Source organism: Poecilia formosa, unplaced genomic scaffold (genome assembly GCF_000485575.1).
Source record: "Poecilia formosa unplaced genomic scaffold, Poecilia_formosa-5.1.2 Scaffold145, whole genome shotgun sequence".
Taxonomy (NCBI): domain Eukaryota; kingdom Metazoa; phylum Chordata; class Actinopteri; order Cyprinodontiformes; family Poeciliidae; genus Poecilia; species Poecilia formosa.
The window spans coordinates 624,353-640,040 of record NW_006800084.1 but is presented as its reverse complement, the minus strand read 5'-3'; the positions used below and the strand labels follow the sequence as shown (position 1 = coordinate 640,040).

Here is a 15,688-nt window from a genome sequence, read left to right as displayed (position 1 = left end):
CCCCAAAATGCTTATTTCCAACATGTGTTGCAAAACCACAGCTGAATAGGCAAACTGTCATTTAAAATTATGTAATTGTTAGAAAATAAATTATTCAACCTCTTTGTCACAGTCACACGGACACAAGGACAAGCGCACTGAGCATCTTTGGTCGCGTTCAAAGGGGGACTACTCTGAAAACAGGAACTGTCTTGGCTACAACGTAGACGACCGGCGTTTTTGTTGCAGTCGGCGCATTTTCAGGCAGACAACATGTGTACTGGAAAGTGCTCCCTTTTCATTGCGATCTCTCTGTACCCCTTGGTTCTTCTGTCCATCATCTGCAACATTTTGCTCTTCTTTCCTGACTGGAGCACCAAGGCTGCCAAAGAGGGACACATTACTGATGAAGTGAAGTACATGGGAGGATTCATCGGTGGTGGCGTCCTGGTAAGTAGTTGGTTGGTAAACGAGACTACAAATGGAAAGGTGTTCTAGGCTTCGTGAAATAATTACTGGATAGAATTGTTTTTTGGGATAAATTAAAACATTTTGCACACCTTTAATGGATTTGATAAATGCTTTTGTTGTCACATAAGTCATTATCAAATGTCTTAAAACCAAACCAGAACATTTGTGCTGCTAAAAACCTTCACCTGACTCTCATCGCGCAAACTGAATGCAAACCACCCAATGTGTCTCAACACAGGTGCTGATCCCAGCGCTGTACATTCACTTGACTGGAGAACAAGGCTGCTGTGCAAATCGCTTTGGGGTGAGTTATTCTGACCTAACTTAAGGTGAAACAGAGCAGCAAATACAAGTTGTAACCAAGTTAAGGAAGATCTGCAACAAAACAGGCTAAATTCAGAGTAGTTCAGTTGTTCCTGAGCTGAAGAAATATGCTGCGTTGTGCTGCATCACCGTTGCACAACACCAAGGCACTTTTGATGCAGATAGCAAAACCACAGTTTACCAAAGCACATAAACATGCGTTTCCTCACTTTTGTAGGTGTGATGCTATAAAATTGAGGAAACGCACTTTTAATGTTAATGGCACTGAGGCCATTAACATTAGTGTAAAACAATAAAATATTTGCAAATAGTTTCGTTGTGTGCATATATTTGCTGCATAGTCAAATCTGATGAAAACGTATGTAAAAGCTGTGATGAAGAGAGGGAATCAGTGAATATGTTTCCTGTTTAAAGAGAGGTGAAAAAGGAGGTGAACTCATAATTAACTATTTTAAAATCGTCTTACGGTTTAAACTGACCTCTGCTTCTCATTTAATATCGGCAGATGTTCTTTTCCATCATATTTGCCGCAGTGGGTGCGGCTGGTGCCGTATACAGCTTCATTGTGGCGATGCTCGGCTTCTCTAATGGGCCTCTGTGCAGAACCACAGCTGGCAAATGGGAACAACCGTTTTTGGACAGGTAACAAGTTGAAATGCATCTGCGTGTGTTCTTGTTGAGATTTGGTCTTTTACAGTCTTTTTGTCTTATCCTCAGGAACCTGGATCATGTGAAAAGCTCTAATTTCTGGACCGAGTGTGTAGAGCCAAAGAACGTGGTCCAGTTCAACATGGGTCTGTTTATCACCCTGATGGTGGCCAGCGTTCTGCAGGCTCTCCTCTGTGCCAGCCAGGTGATCAACGGCCTCGTCGGATGCATCTGTGGAACCTGCAACGACAAGCAGGTCAGAAAGAGCTGTGTGCCTTCAAAACATCTTGATTTCCACTTCCTCATTCAGACGTGTTTTCATTGTTTCATTTCTTCTTTTTTTTTTGCAGGAAGCCTGAGTTCGTGGGCATGAAGAGTTCAAAAAGCTGCCGCCATGCAACACTTGGAAATGAGCTCCTGGTTGCTTTTTAAATAAAATGCTTGTTAAAATTGATGTTCTCTTCAACTGCATTAGCTTATTATTTCCACAATATATTACAGATGCTTGATTCTGCTGCAGTGTATTAATCTGAGGATATAAGTGTTGGAAATATCCATGCACATAAATTGAATAATGAAATAAAATGTTTTAACAGACGGCACACTTTTGTTCCTCGCGTTGATATTTGGGAGTTGCTATTTCTTTTCTTTTCAGTCAGCACTAATAAAGTCTTAGGTGAAACAAATGCCTGTTAGTAGCTGCAGTCTGTGCAGTGACGCCTGCAGTTAGAGATATCAGATAAAAGTTAAAAAAAAAAAAAAGTTAAGATGTGGTTCTCCATAACAAAGCATTTTTTTTGATAACTGCTAGTTGTATTTGAAACCCAAAAAAGCTGTGAATACCCATAAGTCTTTCATACATGAAGCTGAAAATAACAATGGGCTTGTCATAAGGAGGAGGTTCCAGTTTTTCAAGGAGCCTTTCCTGGTTGTAAATTTGATCACAGTGAATAACACTGCCTCACCCAAATGTTACTCAGAGACCAAGCTTGTTTTCCAATCACTCACTTCCTGTCGTTACTGATTAGAGACAATAACCTTTAATCAGTTGATTGACACCAGAGAATTGACGAGAGATACGCATCATGTCCGAAAAGTATTTGGTCATTCGTAGCCTGGATGTTTTCCAGGTTTTCACCGAAGCCAGACATGTTCTGTTCGTCTCTCGCTCCTGCAGCTGCATGTGCAAAGTTCAACAGTTCAAAGCTCCTACTGTGACAGAGTAAACATTATGAGCTAAATGGCCTTTAAGGAATGTTGTTTTTTGTCACACACACACACACACACAAAATCAATCAGAATAATCTGCTACAGCGAAATACAAACACAAAACTCTTTTATATCATTTATTTCACTCAGAAAGTAAAACTTTGTGCAACCACGGGGACAGCACAACAGCACGTCTGGCTGAGACGACCTAAATGCGTCGATATCCTCAGCCATAAAAAGCTTAATGTCCATATTAGCTTTACTAACCCAACAAAACAACACTCTGCTCATCTCCATGACACCAGAGAGTGAGTCACATTCACTTCTGCAGCCTATCCCTGGCTCTGTTTGCCTTTCTTATCTTATCAGATTTAAACCTCCTACAGTTGAGCCGTTTTCAAAAGACACTCCGTTAAAAACTGGTCTACAACTACCGGACCTTCCCAGAGTCGGAGAGCAGCAGTCGCCTGAGCTGAGATTTAAACCAAAAGGACGTTTTTTCATTCCAGAAATCGGCCGACATGTGTACTGGAAAGTGTTCCCTCTGCATTGCGGTGACGCTGTACCCGCTGGTGCTCATTTCCATCATCTGTAACATTGTGCTGTTCTTTCCTGATGGAAGCGTCCAGTACGCCAAAGATGGACACATTGCAGATGAGGTGAAGTACATGGGAGGAGTGATTGGAGGAGGCATACTGGTGAGTTTTTCCTATGTTCAGCTTTGGCGTATCTGTCCTGTCTCGTGTTTTCTTTTTCATTTTAAGGTGAATAACAAATACCACATGAATCTCACTGCTAAATATTTATTGTCTGCTGAGTAAATGTTGTCTTTGCTATATTTTCAGTAAACAATTTATGCATTCTGAATCTGACCTCATGATAAAACCCGAGTCCGAATGCGTGCTAACATAACCTCCCATACAGGTTCTGATCCCTGCACTTCACATTCACCTGACTGGGAAGCAGGGCTGCTGTGGAAATCGCTGTGGGGTGAGTAATACAGGAAGCAGTGAAAACAGCGACAGATTAACGACGTGAGCTCTTGAATAAAGTGCCTGTCAGACATAAAAGTTTCAAAATTTTATTGCGGAGTTAAATAAACATTACACAAGTCACCAGAAGTAGATATCCCCCAAATATATGACAGGTATGGAGTCAAATTTAGTCAAATAATGATTCCAACTTAAATGTACAGTAGCTACTGTATTTGTGAACATTTTGCTCCAAGCATACATATGTTTCCATATTGATTAAACTAATAAGCATTTACTGTAATCAACAGCATTTTCTGACAAACTTTAAACCATAAAGCAAAGTCTCAATAATATAGACCCGTAGCTTGTGATGATGGGACAAAACGTGAGAAAGTTTATGGCATAAAAACAGCTTTACAATATAATTTGGAGAGATAGAATTTATTCTGGTTTGAGTACGCCATCTTGGTTTTAGGAAGGATTTTTTTTAATAGAGGAAGTATGCTAAGGCATCAAACTCCCCAAACCTTCATAAGACTTATTTGCAAAGATTTTGTCTGTTGATTTTAGACTGAGGTCTGTGATCAATCTTCCCATGCAGACAAGACAAAGACAAACAGTCAGACAAAATTTTGCTCGTAATTTGTTTAGATATGAGTTTATGCTACACTGTACTAAACTGTAACAAACATGCCCCTCTCCTCTAATCTTTGCAGATGTTCCTATCTATCGCTTTTGCTGCGGTGGGCGTGGTCGGTGCCCTGTACAGCTTCGTTGTGGCCGTGTTAGGCTTGCAGAATGGACCTTTGTGTAAAGTAGTACTGGTTTGGTCGAGGCCTTTCAAAGACAGGTAAGACCCACAACTCTGAGGTGCCAATGTTTGTGTGCGGCCTGTAGCATAACAGCTTCTGTTTGTCACAGTGACACCAGTTACCTGACCGACAGCTCGAAGTGGTGGATGTGTACCGAGCCTGAGAACATCGTCCAGTTCAACATCGGACTGTTCAGCACTCTGGTGGTGACCAGCGGCCTGCAGATTATCCTCTGTGCCACTCAGATGATCAACGGGCTCTTCGGATGTCTGTGCGGCGCCTGCATCAAGAAGGAGCCAGGGATGATCTGAAGATGTAAAACCAGCAGGTACCCACATCAGCCTTTTCTCATTGAGATTTCAGTAATTCAATTTAAAGCATTAAGTATAAATTAATGCCACACATCAGGCAATAAACAATCCCGATTGTTTAGTTGTTTTGGAGTTTATTATTCTATGCCTTTTCTTTGATTAGTTTTACTTCATTTCAGTTCTTTGTGTTTCTTATGTTTATTTCTTGTGTCTAGTTATTCTTAGTTACTCTAGTTCTATATATTTTTTAGTTCTTCTTTGTTAAATTTATTTCCTAGACTCCAATGTACTCTCCCCCCTCACCACACTTACAACCCATTATTATATCATCAGTCTGGGTCTTTTATTTAGCATTCCACATGATTTAAGCACCTTGGCCTCAGTCACTCCTCGCCTGTTCCTCTTGTCGTTTCCATAGGTGTTCTCCTCGTGTCTCTGGTTCCCGGTTTTGAATTTACCTGGCAGGCAGGAGTGTTGTTAACCATTATCTTCTTTCATTAAAACTGCCATCAACTCAGCATCTCAGCCCCTCTGCATTTTGGTCTGCTTTCAAAGACATCACATTATGACAGCTACATTTCTGCGTTCAAACATTTGTTATTGGTTTTATTATTTTTTTATTTATGTAATTTTAAGTTTTCAGTAATCTGAAAGCCACAATCAATACAATTCACACCAACCCCGACGGCATGGTCATCAGAAAGCATTGACGTCGTTTTTTTTTTAATTCACCTTGGAGTGGAAAAAAATTCTGTTATTCCTATCTCGATTTAATGGGGACTCCTTGCATTGTATTTGTCCCCCCTCGCCGGTCCCCCGCACTTTTTTCAGCCATTATAACAGTTTAAGCTGTTATTAACGTGTCATTAATAACAGCAACATGAGCGTTAAAATGCCCGCGCTGCACCGAGTCTGATTCAAACAAATTAACACCTGTTGTTTCATTCTGGGTCCAATGAATCCAAGTTTTTTTTTTATTTTTATTTAATAACAAACAAATGTTAATACTTTATTATGGAGTATGATTTTGATTTGTTACTGTTTGTGGTCAAGTTTGGTCAAAATTAGGTAACTTTTGAAAATGAATTATTATTTAATGCCAACATTTAGCAAAACTGCTAGTTTGACAAGTTTAATCAGAGTCTAAACGTATTTAGTTGTACATCAATACTGCTGTTTTAAATAGTCACTAAAACAGTAAATAACAGTGAAATTTTAACGCTCCCATTTATTTTTCTCTTTCCAGCTGCTGCGAGTTTCTCACTGGCGCCCCCTGCTGCATCCTTTAACAATAAGAACTGCAGAAGGCTGCAGAAAGCGTCAAAACTAAAATTTGGATGTTTTTGTCCATTTTTTGCTTCCTGCTTTAATACTACCTTGCACTTATGTTCAACAGTCTCTGTATTGAAAGAGTGTATCATTTTGCTTAGAAGAGACTCATTTTATACCCATGTACAGGTTTGCAATTGTATTTTATGCCATTATTAAATTAGGATAACATTCTCAGAGACTGAGGATATGAAACACTGGACCTTCTGAGTCGTTTGATTTTTACCTGCAGTGTGAAGAAGCTGCTTTTAAGCAGCTGTTGAGTAAATTTAGTGACAGAAGTGAAGTCAGCTCAGAGAACCAGGATAATCCTGTTTTTATTTTAAAGAAAAAACAACTTTGTGACGTTTATGTTCTAGCCAAAAACTTTATTGCACTTATGGTGAAAGAAATTATATCATAGTTCGACCTTATGCGGCTTTAAAAAAATGCAGCTATGTTTTTATCATTTATTTTTATCAAAAAACTGTAACATCTGTTTTATAGTGTTTAATTGTTAAAGTGATTTCCTTAAAGAAAAAAAATAAAATACATGGAAACTCCCAAGATCTTTTATTTTATTCATGTATTATTTAATGCATTTTAATGCGAAACCATGTTTGCATTAAAATGTAGGTTATTCAGCAAATAAAAACGCAGAACATGGAATCAGGCTCAAAGGGCAAATAACAAGGCAGCTGATATGTTAATGATTTTCTTATCTATAACATAAACCAACACAGGAGAGAAGTGAACAGCAGGAGTGAAATAAAAGAACAAAACCAGCATGAAAAAAGTATTTGGAAGTAATTGTTTTCTGGGTGTTTTTAATGGAATCTCATGAGGTTTAAAAACACTTGAAAAGTACAGATGAAAACAGATGAAAGGAAGATTTCTCCTGTTTGTAAAATGTACAGAAAAAGGCTTGAGGAGGTTAAATGGCATCAAAACATTAAGGTTCCTTAAACAAGGAAAAGGTTCCTTAAACAAGGTTCCTGCATATTTTTCATGTAGAAAAATAATCCAAGCTTGACTTTGAACAGTTAATCTGCGCTTCCTGTTAAACTCAAAACATAAAAAAGTATCAATGTTCACCTTGGACTTTTGGCAGATTCTCTACATTTAGCAGATATGGGAGCCAAGAACAATAGGTTGGAAGGAAGGGAATAAGAAAAAGTAATGAAAGAAATGAGAAAAAAAGTGGATTTGTGACAAGGATAGAATATCAGAAAGAAGGAAAGACAAAAAGAACAAGAAAGGTAAAAGAAAAGTTAGACAGAAAGACGAGGGAGAGAGAAGGAGGCATGGATGAGGAAAGGAAAACATTTCAACAAGGCATAGGTTTTAAAAACCGTAAGAAACAGAAATATTCATCTGTACTCATATTCTTTTTCGTATGGATACATGGAAAAAACATTAAATCAAATTCCAGGTTTCCACAGACTAGGAACTCCGTTTAAATAAAAACACAATCATCTCAATACATGTTAGGCAACCTATATTAATCAATATGACACTTTATGATCACCATTTTCACAACGCCTTAATGTTAGCTTGAAAACAGGAGTTAATTCATTAAAGTAAACTGCACCGTCTAACAGAGCCTTCCTCACACTCGTGTGTCTTCTGGCGGAAAGTTGTGCGGACGCCATGTTGTTGAGGTAGGAGAGAAACGACCAGCTGGAGTGTTTCACAGCTTCAGGACTTCACTGCACGCCTTTTCCTCCGTCACATGTTCAGTAAAACACTTCAGAAACCAAGTTATAAAATCTAAAAACACCGACCATCCAGATAAGGATACATGTAAATGCTGCATCACAGCCGGCTTATGGGCAGTGCAGCTGAGGGAGTGTGGCAGTTTGATGGAGCAGCTCAGTTGTCGAACTCCTTCATCATCAGCTTCCTGCTGACCTCGTAACCCAGGAACAGCGCTCCGTTAGCGGGGAAGCAGCGCACGATGGTGGGGGTGAGGCCAGAGTAGAGCGCCCTCACGCCTAAACACACCGAACAAGATCGGAAACGGATCAGAAAGCAAAACGCCTCACGTCTGTAGTTCCTCCCTTTCCCGCCGGTGCCTACCTTCGGAGCGAGCGATGGTCATGAAGGTTTTGAAAAACCCCGCCTGCTTCCCCGTCATGGACATGACCTGAATCCGAGATTTGACACAGTCCATGGGGTAGACCACCAACCAAAGGCTCGCGCCCCCGATGCCGCCGCTGAGTGCGATCGGAGCCACACCTTCAGCACATACAGCAAACACAAAGTTACCGCATCGGAATCGGACAGAAACGGAGTCACCGTTCCGCTCCCAGTACCTATATCATCTTTTTCACATTCCATGTAGTCTGCGAATCCAGTCCTGCAGAGTTCGTAGGCGCCAAAGAAGCAGAAGTACCCGGGAACCTCTCTGGCTATGGTGGTGGTCAGTCCCTGGAAGAAGCCCTGCGGACCCTCGTTCCTCATAATGGACTTCACCACCGACCACACCGAGCTTCAGACACACCACACACATTTTCACTCTGACATTAGCCGAGCTCATGTACACACACGTTGTAGTCGATCTACAGACGTGTTCAACAATCATCGGCCACTCAGTCGTGCCGTTCATGCAGCCGGTTGTGTGCATGTGAAGCCAAACTATCTGCAAGTCCTGCTGTTAGAAAATAACAATCTGAAGGCGTCACAGTTCACCAAAGGAAACATTGGCTGCATTTCTATTGACAATATAATGGCAAAAATTAAACTTTCGTAAATTTTTCATTACAAAAATGAATTCCCTTAAAAAAATCTTGTTTATCCGATAAAAAGCTTTTGTGCTAGCATCAGGTGGTTTTTCGGCTACACCGACATTATTGTATTTTGCAAAACTCCAATGGAAACACTTTTTTATCATCAGACAGGTCATGCAATCAATAACCAGAACTTATAGATTGTGGAACGGCTGGAGAAGATGACAGGAAGTGGTAGGAATGCTGGCATCGTGGCATGTTTTTTTAATGACTTACCGCGTAAACAAACCGGTAAGTCATTAAATGTGATTTCAATTGCGATTCTTATTAAATGGAAACACCACAATTGCAAATTTGTGTTTTTGCAACATTAGCGGAATATTGTCAAAATTTTACACGCATTTGTAATGAAGATGCAGTTGCAGACTGGGCTAAAGAGAAATTGAGAAACGTTTTATAGACAGATGAACACAAGATTTCTCCTGTTTGTAAAAAGTAAGACCTGCGATTAATTTACCTAAGTCCAATTTACTTCACTTTTAATTGAATTTAAGTCATTTTAAGACCTTGATTTCAGATACATAAATATAAGGCTTTTAAATACTTTTTAAGGATGCGTGGACACCCTGGCATTACATGGCTGCATTGCATTTGTATAAACAGGATTGAACAGGAATGTGTGAAAGTGAATTTAAAGCTAAATTTAAGTCTTGCAACCGATTCCTAATTAGATTTAAATCTGGACTTTGACTAGGCCAGCTCCCCTGTCCCTGCTGAAGAAAAGCATCCTACAGAATGATGCTGCCACCAGAATGTTTTGTTTTTTGCTAGACACAACATTTTGCATGTAGACTAATAAATTCATCAAATAAGATGAGATTCAGCATATTGTTGGGTAGGCCTGTAGCAATACACTAATCTTACAATACGATACATGATGTTCTCACGATACAATTTATATCAAGATACTCAGTAAACGGTACGATTCTATATATTTTTAAGATTTTCTGAGAGATTTTAGAGTGAGAGTGATTTTGGAGACATTTTGTGTCTGTTCTTAGACTTGCATTAAATTAACTGAATGGTGTAATACTGGTGTAATAAATGCTGTTTTTGTTATCCATTTGCTGTGTTTAAGTGTTAATTGTGTGGCTTTGTGCATTTGGAACTTTTTTTGTCTCATTCACTTACATTAGATCATGTAATTTATTTCATTTCATTATTTCATAAAATGTAACTGGTTGTTTCGTTACATGTCATTTTTAATGTGTAAGTTGAGTAGGATTTAATGTATTGATACTCATGGATGAGAAACCGATACATTATTAGGAAAATAAATATCGATAAATATTGTAGAATCGATAAAATTACACAGAAATTTTTCTAAAACTTAAATATGTGACCACAAATATAGTCAACTTAAATAACACTGTCAAAAACAAAACATACTTGTTGCTTTTGGCAATCTTTCCAGACATTTCCATCTCATACATGGCTTGTAGTCGACACTTCACCAGCTCAGTGGGGCAGAGGACGAGTGAGGAGAAGATAGAAGCTACAGAACCAGCACAGGCTTTCTGCATGTTGCTGATGAAGAGGGTAGAATAATCAAACCTACACTTAGAAACTGGACATGTTACGCATGCTTCTGTTACTGTTAGAGGCGGCGAACCTCAGCACAGCGTCGTGGTGCAGTCCAGCTGCAAAGCGGATGACCTGCTGGCAGAAGCCGTAGCTCATGAACAGCACAGAGTTCTCTGCAATGTTGGCCATCAGCGCCGGGATAGTGCCCTGGTACAGCCCACGCACGCCATCTTGTTTGTAGGTGGAGAGGATGCAGTGGATGGAACCCCGGTACAGAGAAGGAAAGGTCTGCATCTTTACCTTCGCTGTGTCCAGAGGCTGACCGCTAAAGACACAGGCAGCCCCTCCTGCGACACGGGGGCAAAACCACACACAAACACAAAAGAGCAAGCTACACATTGTGCAAGGAGAGATAAGGATCTGAGAGCGAGGCAGACTGTTGCACTCGGCTGAGCAGAACAACAAGCGGCGAGAAACGAGCCGGAAAAAGTCAGGCGTCATCAGAACGATCATCTGGGGTGTCAGACACATAACCAATGAGCTGACATCTTATTGTCACTTCACTCAGTTCAGCTCTGGTTTTAGTTCCACTAAAAACAACATTTGGTTTAGCAGCTCAATCAATACTAACATTGGAGGAATCCGACAGAAACTAAAATGCCTTTAAGACATGTACGGCGTATCGCAACCACAGACTTCTACGGATTTTATACGAGACCAATAAAAAGTAGTGCAGAAGTAGAAGAAAATCAATGCATAGTTCTTTTTTTTTTTTTTTTTTTTTTTTTTTTCAAAATAACTGGATTCAATCCTGCAGACCCTAAAAGACTTGCAGCTGTAATTGCAACAAAAGGTTGAAACGTTTGGAGTGGTTGTTATTTGTAAAAAATGTTTTGAACCATGTATAATTTTTTTGCCTGCTTCACAATGTTACGCAACTTTTTGTTAGTCTTTCACATAAAATTCCAATGAATTTTATGTTTGTGGTTGTAAAATATGGAAAAATTAAAGGTGAATATTTGTCCTCTGGCGAGGCATTGTAAATACTGCCTGATACACTTCGTGTCAAGAGTAATTGTTTGCACACCATTTAAGGCTTTTAATTACCAATTGCTCCTGCAGAGAGATCGATGATGGCCTGGACCACTTGGTGTGGAGCCATGGTCACCGGAGAGGATTTCTCCTTCTCTCAGCAACCTAAAAGCAAGAACAAAAGCACATTTTGTTTTAAATCTCCAGTTGTGAGCAGTTATTCAATACTTGGCTGTCTGCAGGAGTGTGTGTGCCTCATCTAAGGATTGGATCAGGTCAGAGAGCACCAGCTGAGCTACACATTTTTTTCCCCCCGGAATAGCACACGATGCTATCGTGTGCGAGCTTCAGCAACCAGTCGCCATAACCCCACATTGTGTTCTGGAGGGGTTAAAAAACCCTGAACGTTGGTGAAAAAACATACAAAAAAAAATATCAATTTGCATTACTAATACAAAATGCAAACTCACATAACTTAACTTCCTTGGAATTTGTCTTTGTGGTTTTCAACATTCTCTTCTGTTTTTTTAACATCTTATAAGACAAAACCTTATTGAATTCATACACACAGATTTCCTTTAAGTCGAGTAAAGCACCAGACATCGTAGTTTTAGGTTTTATAGATAGAAGAGTGAGTGACCCCTTTGACCCGAATATGAAACATGAGTAGCTGAATCTCTGTTGGAACAGACCTGTCTCTTAAAAGAGCTGCCACTAGAGGGCGCCAAGACGCAACCATCTGTCCAGCATTCTAACAATCTTAAATGGCGAATATGTGCCAATATCTGTCTTTTTCTACTTCACGTAAGAACAAAAACAGTCAAATGTGACTTTTCTTTGAATGAGTTTAGTTTGCTATACTAAAGCTGAACGCCAAATAGAAGAAAGTTACTATTACCCCTCAAAATGCTCTTCATTAACTCCACTTTGAAAGCTGAAATATTAAAACGGACTGTTGATTGCATACAAACCTAGCAGGACAGCGACGACTTCAGAACAGATCATCAGAGTATCTCAGAGGTTGAAGTCGGAGTTTGTGAGTCAAACATTAAGAGAAACGGTGACCCTGTGAGCTGCTGACCGACGCTAGCATCCACGGTGTGCTTCATGGTTTGTGTTAATGCTATCTCATGGCGTCCAACATCAGCCCCAAGTTCACCGACAGAACCCACTGAACCGTTCGGCCATCAGAGAAGTCAAATCGAGGGGAGATGATGGGAATCTAAGGTTGTTCCCTCATATCCGAGAGGCAGCAAAAGCTACAGACCACTCGCTCTGATTTAAATTCCAGGTACCAAATCTGTCCACGTCCACGCGACAAACAAATGTACGTTTGCAACGAATAATACCTGACGTTAACACAAGTAGTTTTTGTTTACTAAGAATACAAAAGGATAGCAGGTCAGAAGGGTTTTATTTTACGCGGCTGTAAGTCTTAGCATACGCAACGGTGGGTTTGAAAATATTACGGTGTGATTGTGTTTCTCCTAATTTAAGATCTTTGATAGGAGACAGCATGGCACCGAACGAACTACAAGTTCCGGTACGTTGTTTTTTTTTTTTTTTCCAAAATAAAGTTTCCTCTGATTATAGGCGAGTACAGCGCCGCTGTGTGTTACATTTGTAAATACAACGTGCCTTCAAATCTGCTGATGTCTTTTCTATTTTATGTTAGAATCCCAAACTTAAACACGTTTAATTGAAATTTTATCTGATAGATTTACACAAAATAATACATTAAAAAGTTGAAGGAAATGGATAGCGGTTTTCTTTTTTTTTACAGATAAAAATATGAACACTGTAGTCAGTGCAATGTGTTAGTTTTCTGTCACACATAATACAGAAACAAGTTCAACGAATATCAATGCTTCAGAATCCATTATCGTTTTAAAGAAATTGAACGTATCAATGCAGATTAGTATTAGAACATTAGAACAGGTGGAAATATGGGGTTCCCTTCTGATTAACCTGATTGTTTTTTTTTTTTAGAAGTAATTGTTTTAAATATTTGGAAATGTATTAACTAATTCTACTTAGTTTAGATACACATGTACCAAATCCATCACAATAGATAAATGTTACATTTGGAGCATTGCATTTCTTCTTTTACCAAAAAAAAACATCCTGCCACCTCAAAACTGACTCTTGCAGAAGCCATATGAAATATGTAACAGTACATGTGTCAAATGCAGTCCTATCAATGAAGTTCTCAGAATGTCCTGTTCTTGATCACAGCAATCCAGGGTACGCTGAGATCTCTGCTCTTCAAATGGCTTCATCCATAATTACCTTTCCTGATATTAGGGCTGTCTGAGGGAACATTTCCTTCTTTTTCTGAAGCAGGAACATCCCAAACTCTCAGGGCTGTGAAAAAACAAGATCAGATTGGACTTGTTAAAGAGAAACACCTTTAATTCCCCCCAACCTTTTTTTCTTTTTTGAATCAGTGAGCTCCAGTTATGGCAGCTAGCTCTCCATAGTGACGACCTCAAGTCTCTTTATTTTCAGGTTTTGTTTACAGTACTATTGTTTCCCTTAACTAAGATTCCAGGAGTTGTTATTATATTTTGGGTGTCTTCAAGGCTTTAATATTGAAGTTATTGTTTTTCTTTATCTGTGTGATCTGTGTTTGTAAAAAGGGAAACAGATTGCCTCCAAATTTTAGAGAAAATCGACATTTTTTGATTTGAGGTTTTTGTTTTGGAAAACAAACAAAAAGAAGTCTAAATTCATCGCCCCTGCAGACAACACAGAAAAATTAACAGTATTTTTTTCAGACATGTCAGAGAACAAATATCAATTGCATTATTTTTAGCTAATATATAGAATGCATGTCATTTTAATTTTAGGTCATTTATGAGACATTCAAATGTTTTTTTGTTTTTGTTTTTTGTCACGGTGGTGTGATCACCCAACAAACAGCTGGACTTTTTAAAAACAAGATTTGGCTCCTCAACATTAAATATGATTGTGAATTATTTTCTAATCCACATATGGTCAAACATCATAATTACAAACAAAAAAAAACCTTAATAAATGATGTATCCATTTTTTGTTTAGGTAGAACAGAGCTAGTAGTATGTGGCAATCTTTTAAATAATTTGAATTAAAAATAAATAAATAAATACATAAATAAATAAATAAATAAATAAATAAATAAATAAATAAGGAATGTTGTATTTTGTACAGAACCCTATCACCTCAATTAAGATTTGTGAGATTAAAACTTGAAAAGGAAAATTGAGATGAAGTCATAAAGATAAATATTTCACTATAATGTTTAAAGAAATGAGTAGTACTGTACTGTAAACTATGAGCTCTTAGAGAAATGAAACACATCCCTCTAAGTCTTACAGTTTACAATAACAAAAACTGGTAGGAGATTTAGTCCCTAAAACTAAATAAAGTTTTGGTCAAATATTTAGTTTCATGACTAAAACTTGACCAAAACTGTCAAAATGAAGTATGGCTCCAACAGGACAATGATCCAAAACTAGTTTTAAGCTTCTTAAAAGACAAACATCCAGCCAGAGTTACACTTTATGCTCCTTAATGTGAACACAATGTTTGTGGGGTTTGGGAAATACAAATTTCCTATTGAAAATAAGTTGATGTTACTCACAGGGTAATAAGATACTGAAAATAAAACTGTCAATCAGCAGAAACCTCACTCAGTTGTTATTTACGCCCCCAAAAAACTACCCAAACTCCATCTGTTAAACAGAGGAGACAGGGATTAAATAAACTCTGTCGACAAGCTTATCCATTAAAACTCAGACCTGTGACGGCTTACTGTGTGCATCAGTCTAGACTCATGTGACTCCATGTCGTTAATTCGCCATGAAAACAATAAAATAATCACAGAACACTTTTTTTTTATATCCCTTTGCCTTTTATCAAAAGAAAAAAAAAACATTGTTGTTGTCTACATCACAGACAAAAATCATCAATATTCTGTTTGAAACAATTTTGCCATAAACAGAATGAACCCCATGCCGCCCCGTCCCCTCCCTTCCCTTGAAGCAAACTTCTTTATACACATTAAACTTTACATACCTATAGTTCCTGTTCATCTTTTACAATTACATCATTATCAAAGTAGGATCATTTGATTTTAAAATACATATGATGCTCTTTTACTGTAGTTATAGCAGGTATCCTGATTGTACATACAGTATCATTTCCCACATTTAGAGTCTGTGGAGCAGCTTGTGCACCGTGTTGCTGTGAAATAGCCAAAGGAAGCAGCCGTCTCTATCTTCCAATGGTAGAAAAAAAAATTAGAAATACAGCAGATATTAACATAT

At 38.6% G+C, this 15,688-nt stretch overlaps 3 protein-coding genes across 3 annotated transcripts; 2 read left to right on the top strand and 1 right to left on the bottom strand.

Moving 5' to 3' along the window:
• Nucleotides 1-6: 6 nt before the first annotated feature.
• On the top strand, nucleotides 7-2,024 carry LOC103145645 (transmembrane 4 L6 family member 4-like). The gene is made up of 5 exons (XM_007563165.2): nucleotides 7-429; nucleotides 689-754; nucleotides 1,280-1,416; nucleotides 1,492-1,678; nucleotides 1,773-2,024. The coding sequence occupies exons 1-5, from the start codon at nucleotides 253-255 to the stop codon at nucleotides 1,779-1,781; spliced, it is 576 nt and encodes a 191-aa protein (XP_007563227.1). The 5' UTR covers nucleotides 7-252; the 3' UTR covers nucleotides 1,782-2,024.
• Nucleotides 2,025-2,945: 921 nt separating this feature from the next.
• Nucleotides 2,946-6,599, top strand: tm4sf21a (transmembrane 4 L six family member 21a). Its single transcript, XM_007563166.2, has 5 exons — nucleotides 2,946-3,329; nucleotides 3,556-3,621; nucleotides 4,322-4,455; nucleotides 4,527-4,745; nucleotides 5,975-6,599. Exons 1-4 carry the CDS (start codon nucleotides 3,153-3,155, stop codon nucleotides 4,726-4,728), a joined length of 579 nt encoding a protein of 192 aa, XP_007563228.1. The 5' UTR covers nucleotides 2,946-3,152; the 3' UTR covers nucleotides 4,729-4,745; nucleotides 5,975-6,599.
• On the bottom strand, nucleotides 6,378-12,835 carry slc25a15b (solute carrier family 25 member 15b). The gene is made up of 7 exons (XM_007563167.2): nucleotides 12,353-12,835; nucleotides 11,457-11,546; nucleotides 10,438-10,696; nucleotides 10,215-10,352; nucleotides 8,352-8,527; nucleotides 8,116-8,274; nucleotides 6,378-8,030 (listed from the first exon to the last, which is right to left on the bottom strand). Exons 2-7 carry the CDS (start codon nucleotides 11,509-11,511, stop codon nucleotides 7,909-7,911), a joined length of 909 nt encoding a protein of 302 aa, XP_007563229.1. The 5' UTR covers nucleotides 11,512-11,546; nucleotides 12,353-12,835; the 3' UTR covers nucleotides 6,378-7,908.
• Between the last annotated feature and the right edge of the window lie 2,853 nt (nucleotides 12,836-15,688).

Bases quoted from the DNA above. Each gene is read 5' to 3' on its own strand.
- LOC103145645 (XM_007563165.2), top strand. From the start codon at position 253: ATGTGTACTGGAAAGTGCTCCCTTTTCATTGCGATCTCTCTGTACCCC. The intron at 755-1,279 runs GTGAGTTATTCT...TAATATCGGCAG, and splicing joins GCTGTGCAAATCGCTTTGGG to ATGTTCTTTTCCATCATATT. The intron at 1,417-1,491 runs GTAACAAGTTGA...TCTTATCCTCAG, and splicing joins GAACAACCGTTTTTGGACAG to GAACCTGGATCATGTGAAAA.
- tm4sf21a (XM_007563166.2), top strand. From the start codon at position 3,153: ATGTGTACTGGAAAGTGTTCCCTCTGCATTGCGGTGACGCTGTACCCG. The intron at 3,330-3,555 runs GTGAGTTTTTCC...CCTCCCATACAG, and splicing joins TGATTGGAGGAGGCATACTG to GTTCTGATCCCTGCACTTCA. The intron at 4,456-4,526 runs GTAAGACCCACA...TGTTTGTCACAG, and splicing joins TCGAGGCCTTTCAAAGACAG to TGACACCAGTTACCTGACCG.
- slc25a15b (XM_007563167.2), bottom strand. From the start codon at position 11,511: ATGGCTCCACACCAAGTGGTCCAGGCCATCATCGATCTCTCTGCAGGA. The intron at 10,697-11,456 runs GTAATTAAAAGC...CCCGTGTCGCAG, and splicing joins TCTCTCTGCAGGAGCAATTG to GAGGGGCTGCCTGTGTCTTT. The intron at 10,353-10,437 runs GTTCGCCGCCTC...CCTCTTCATCAG, and splicing joins CACCACGACGCTGTGCTGAG to CAACATGCAGAAAGCCTGTG.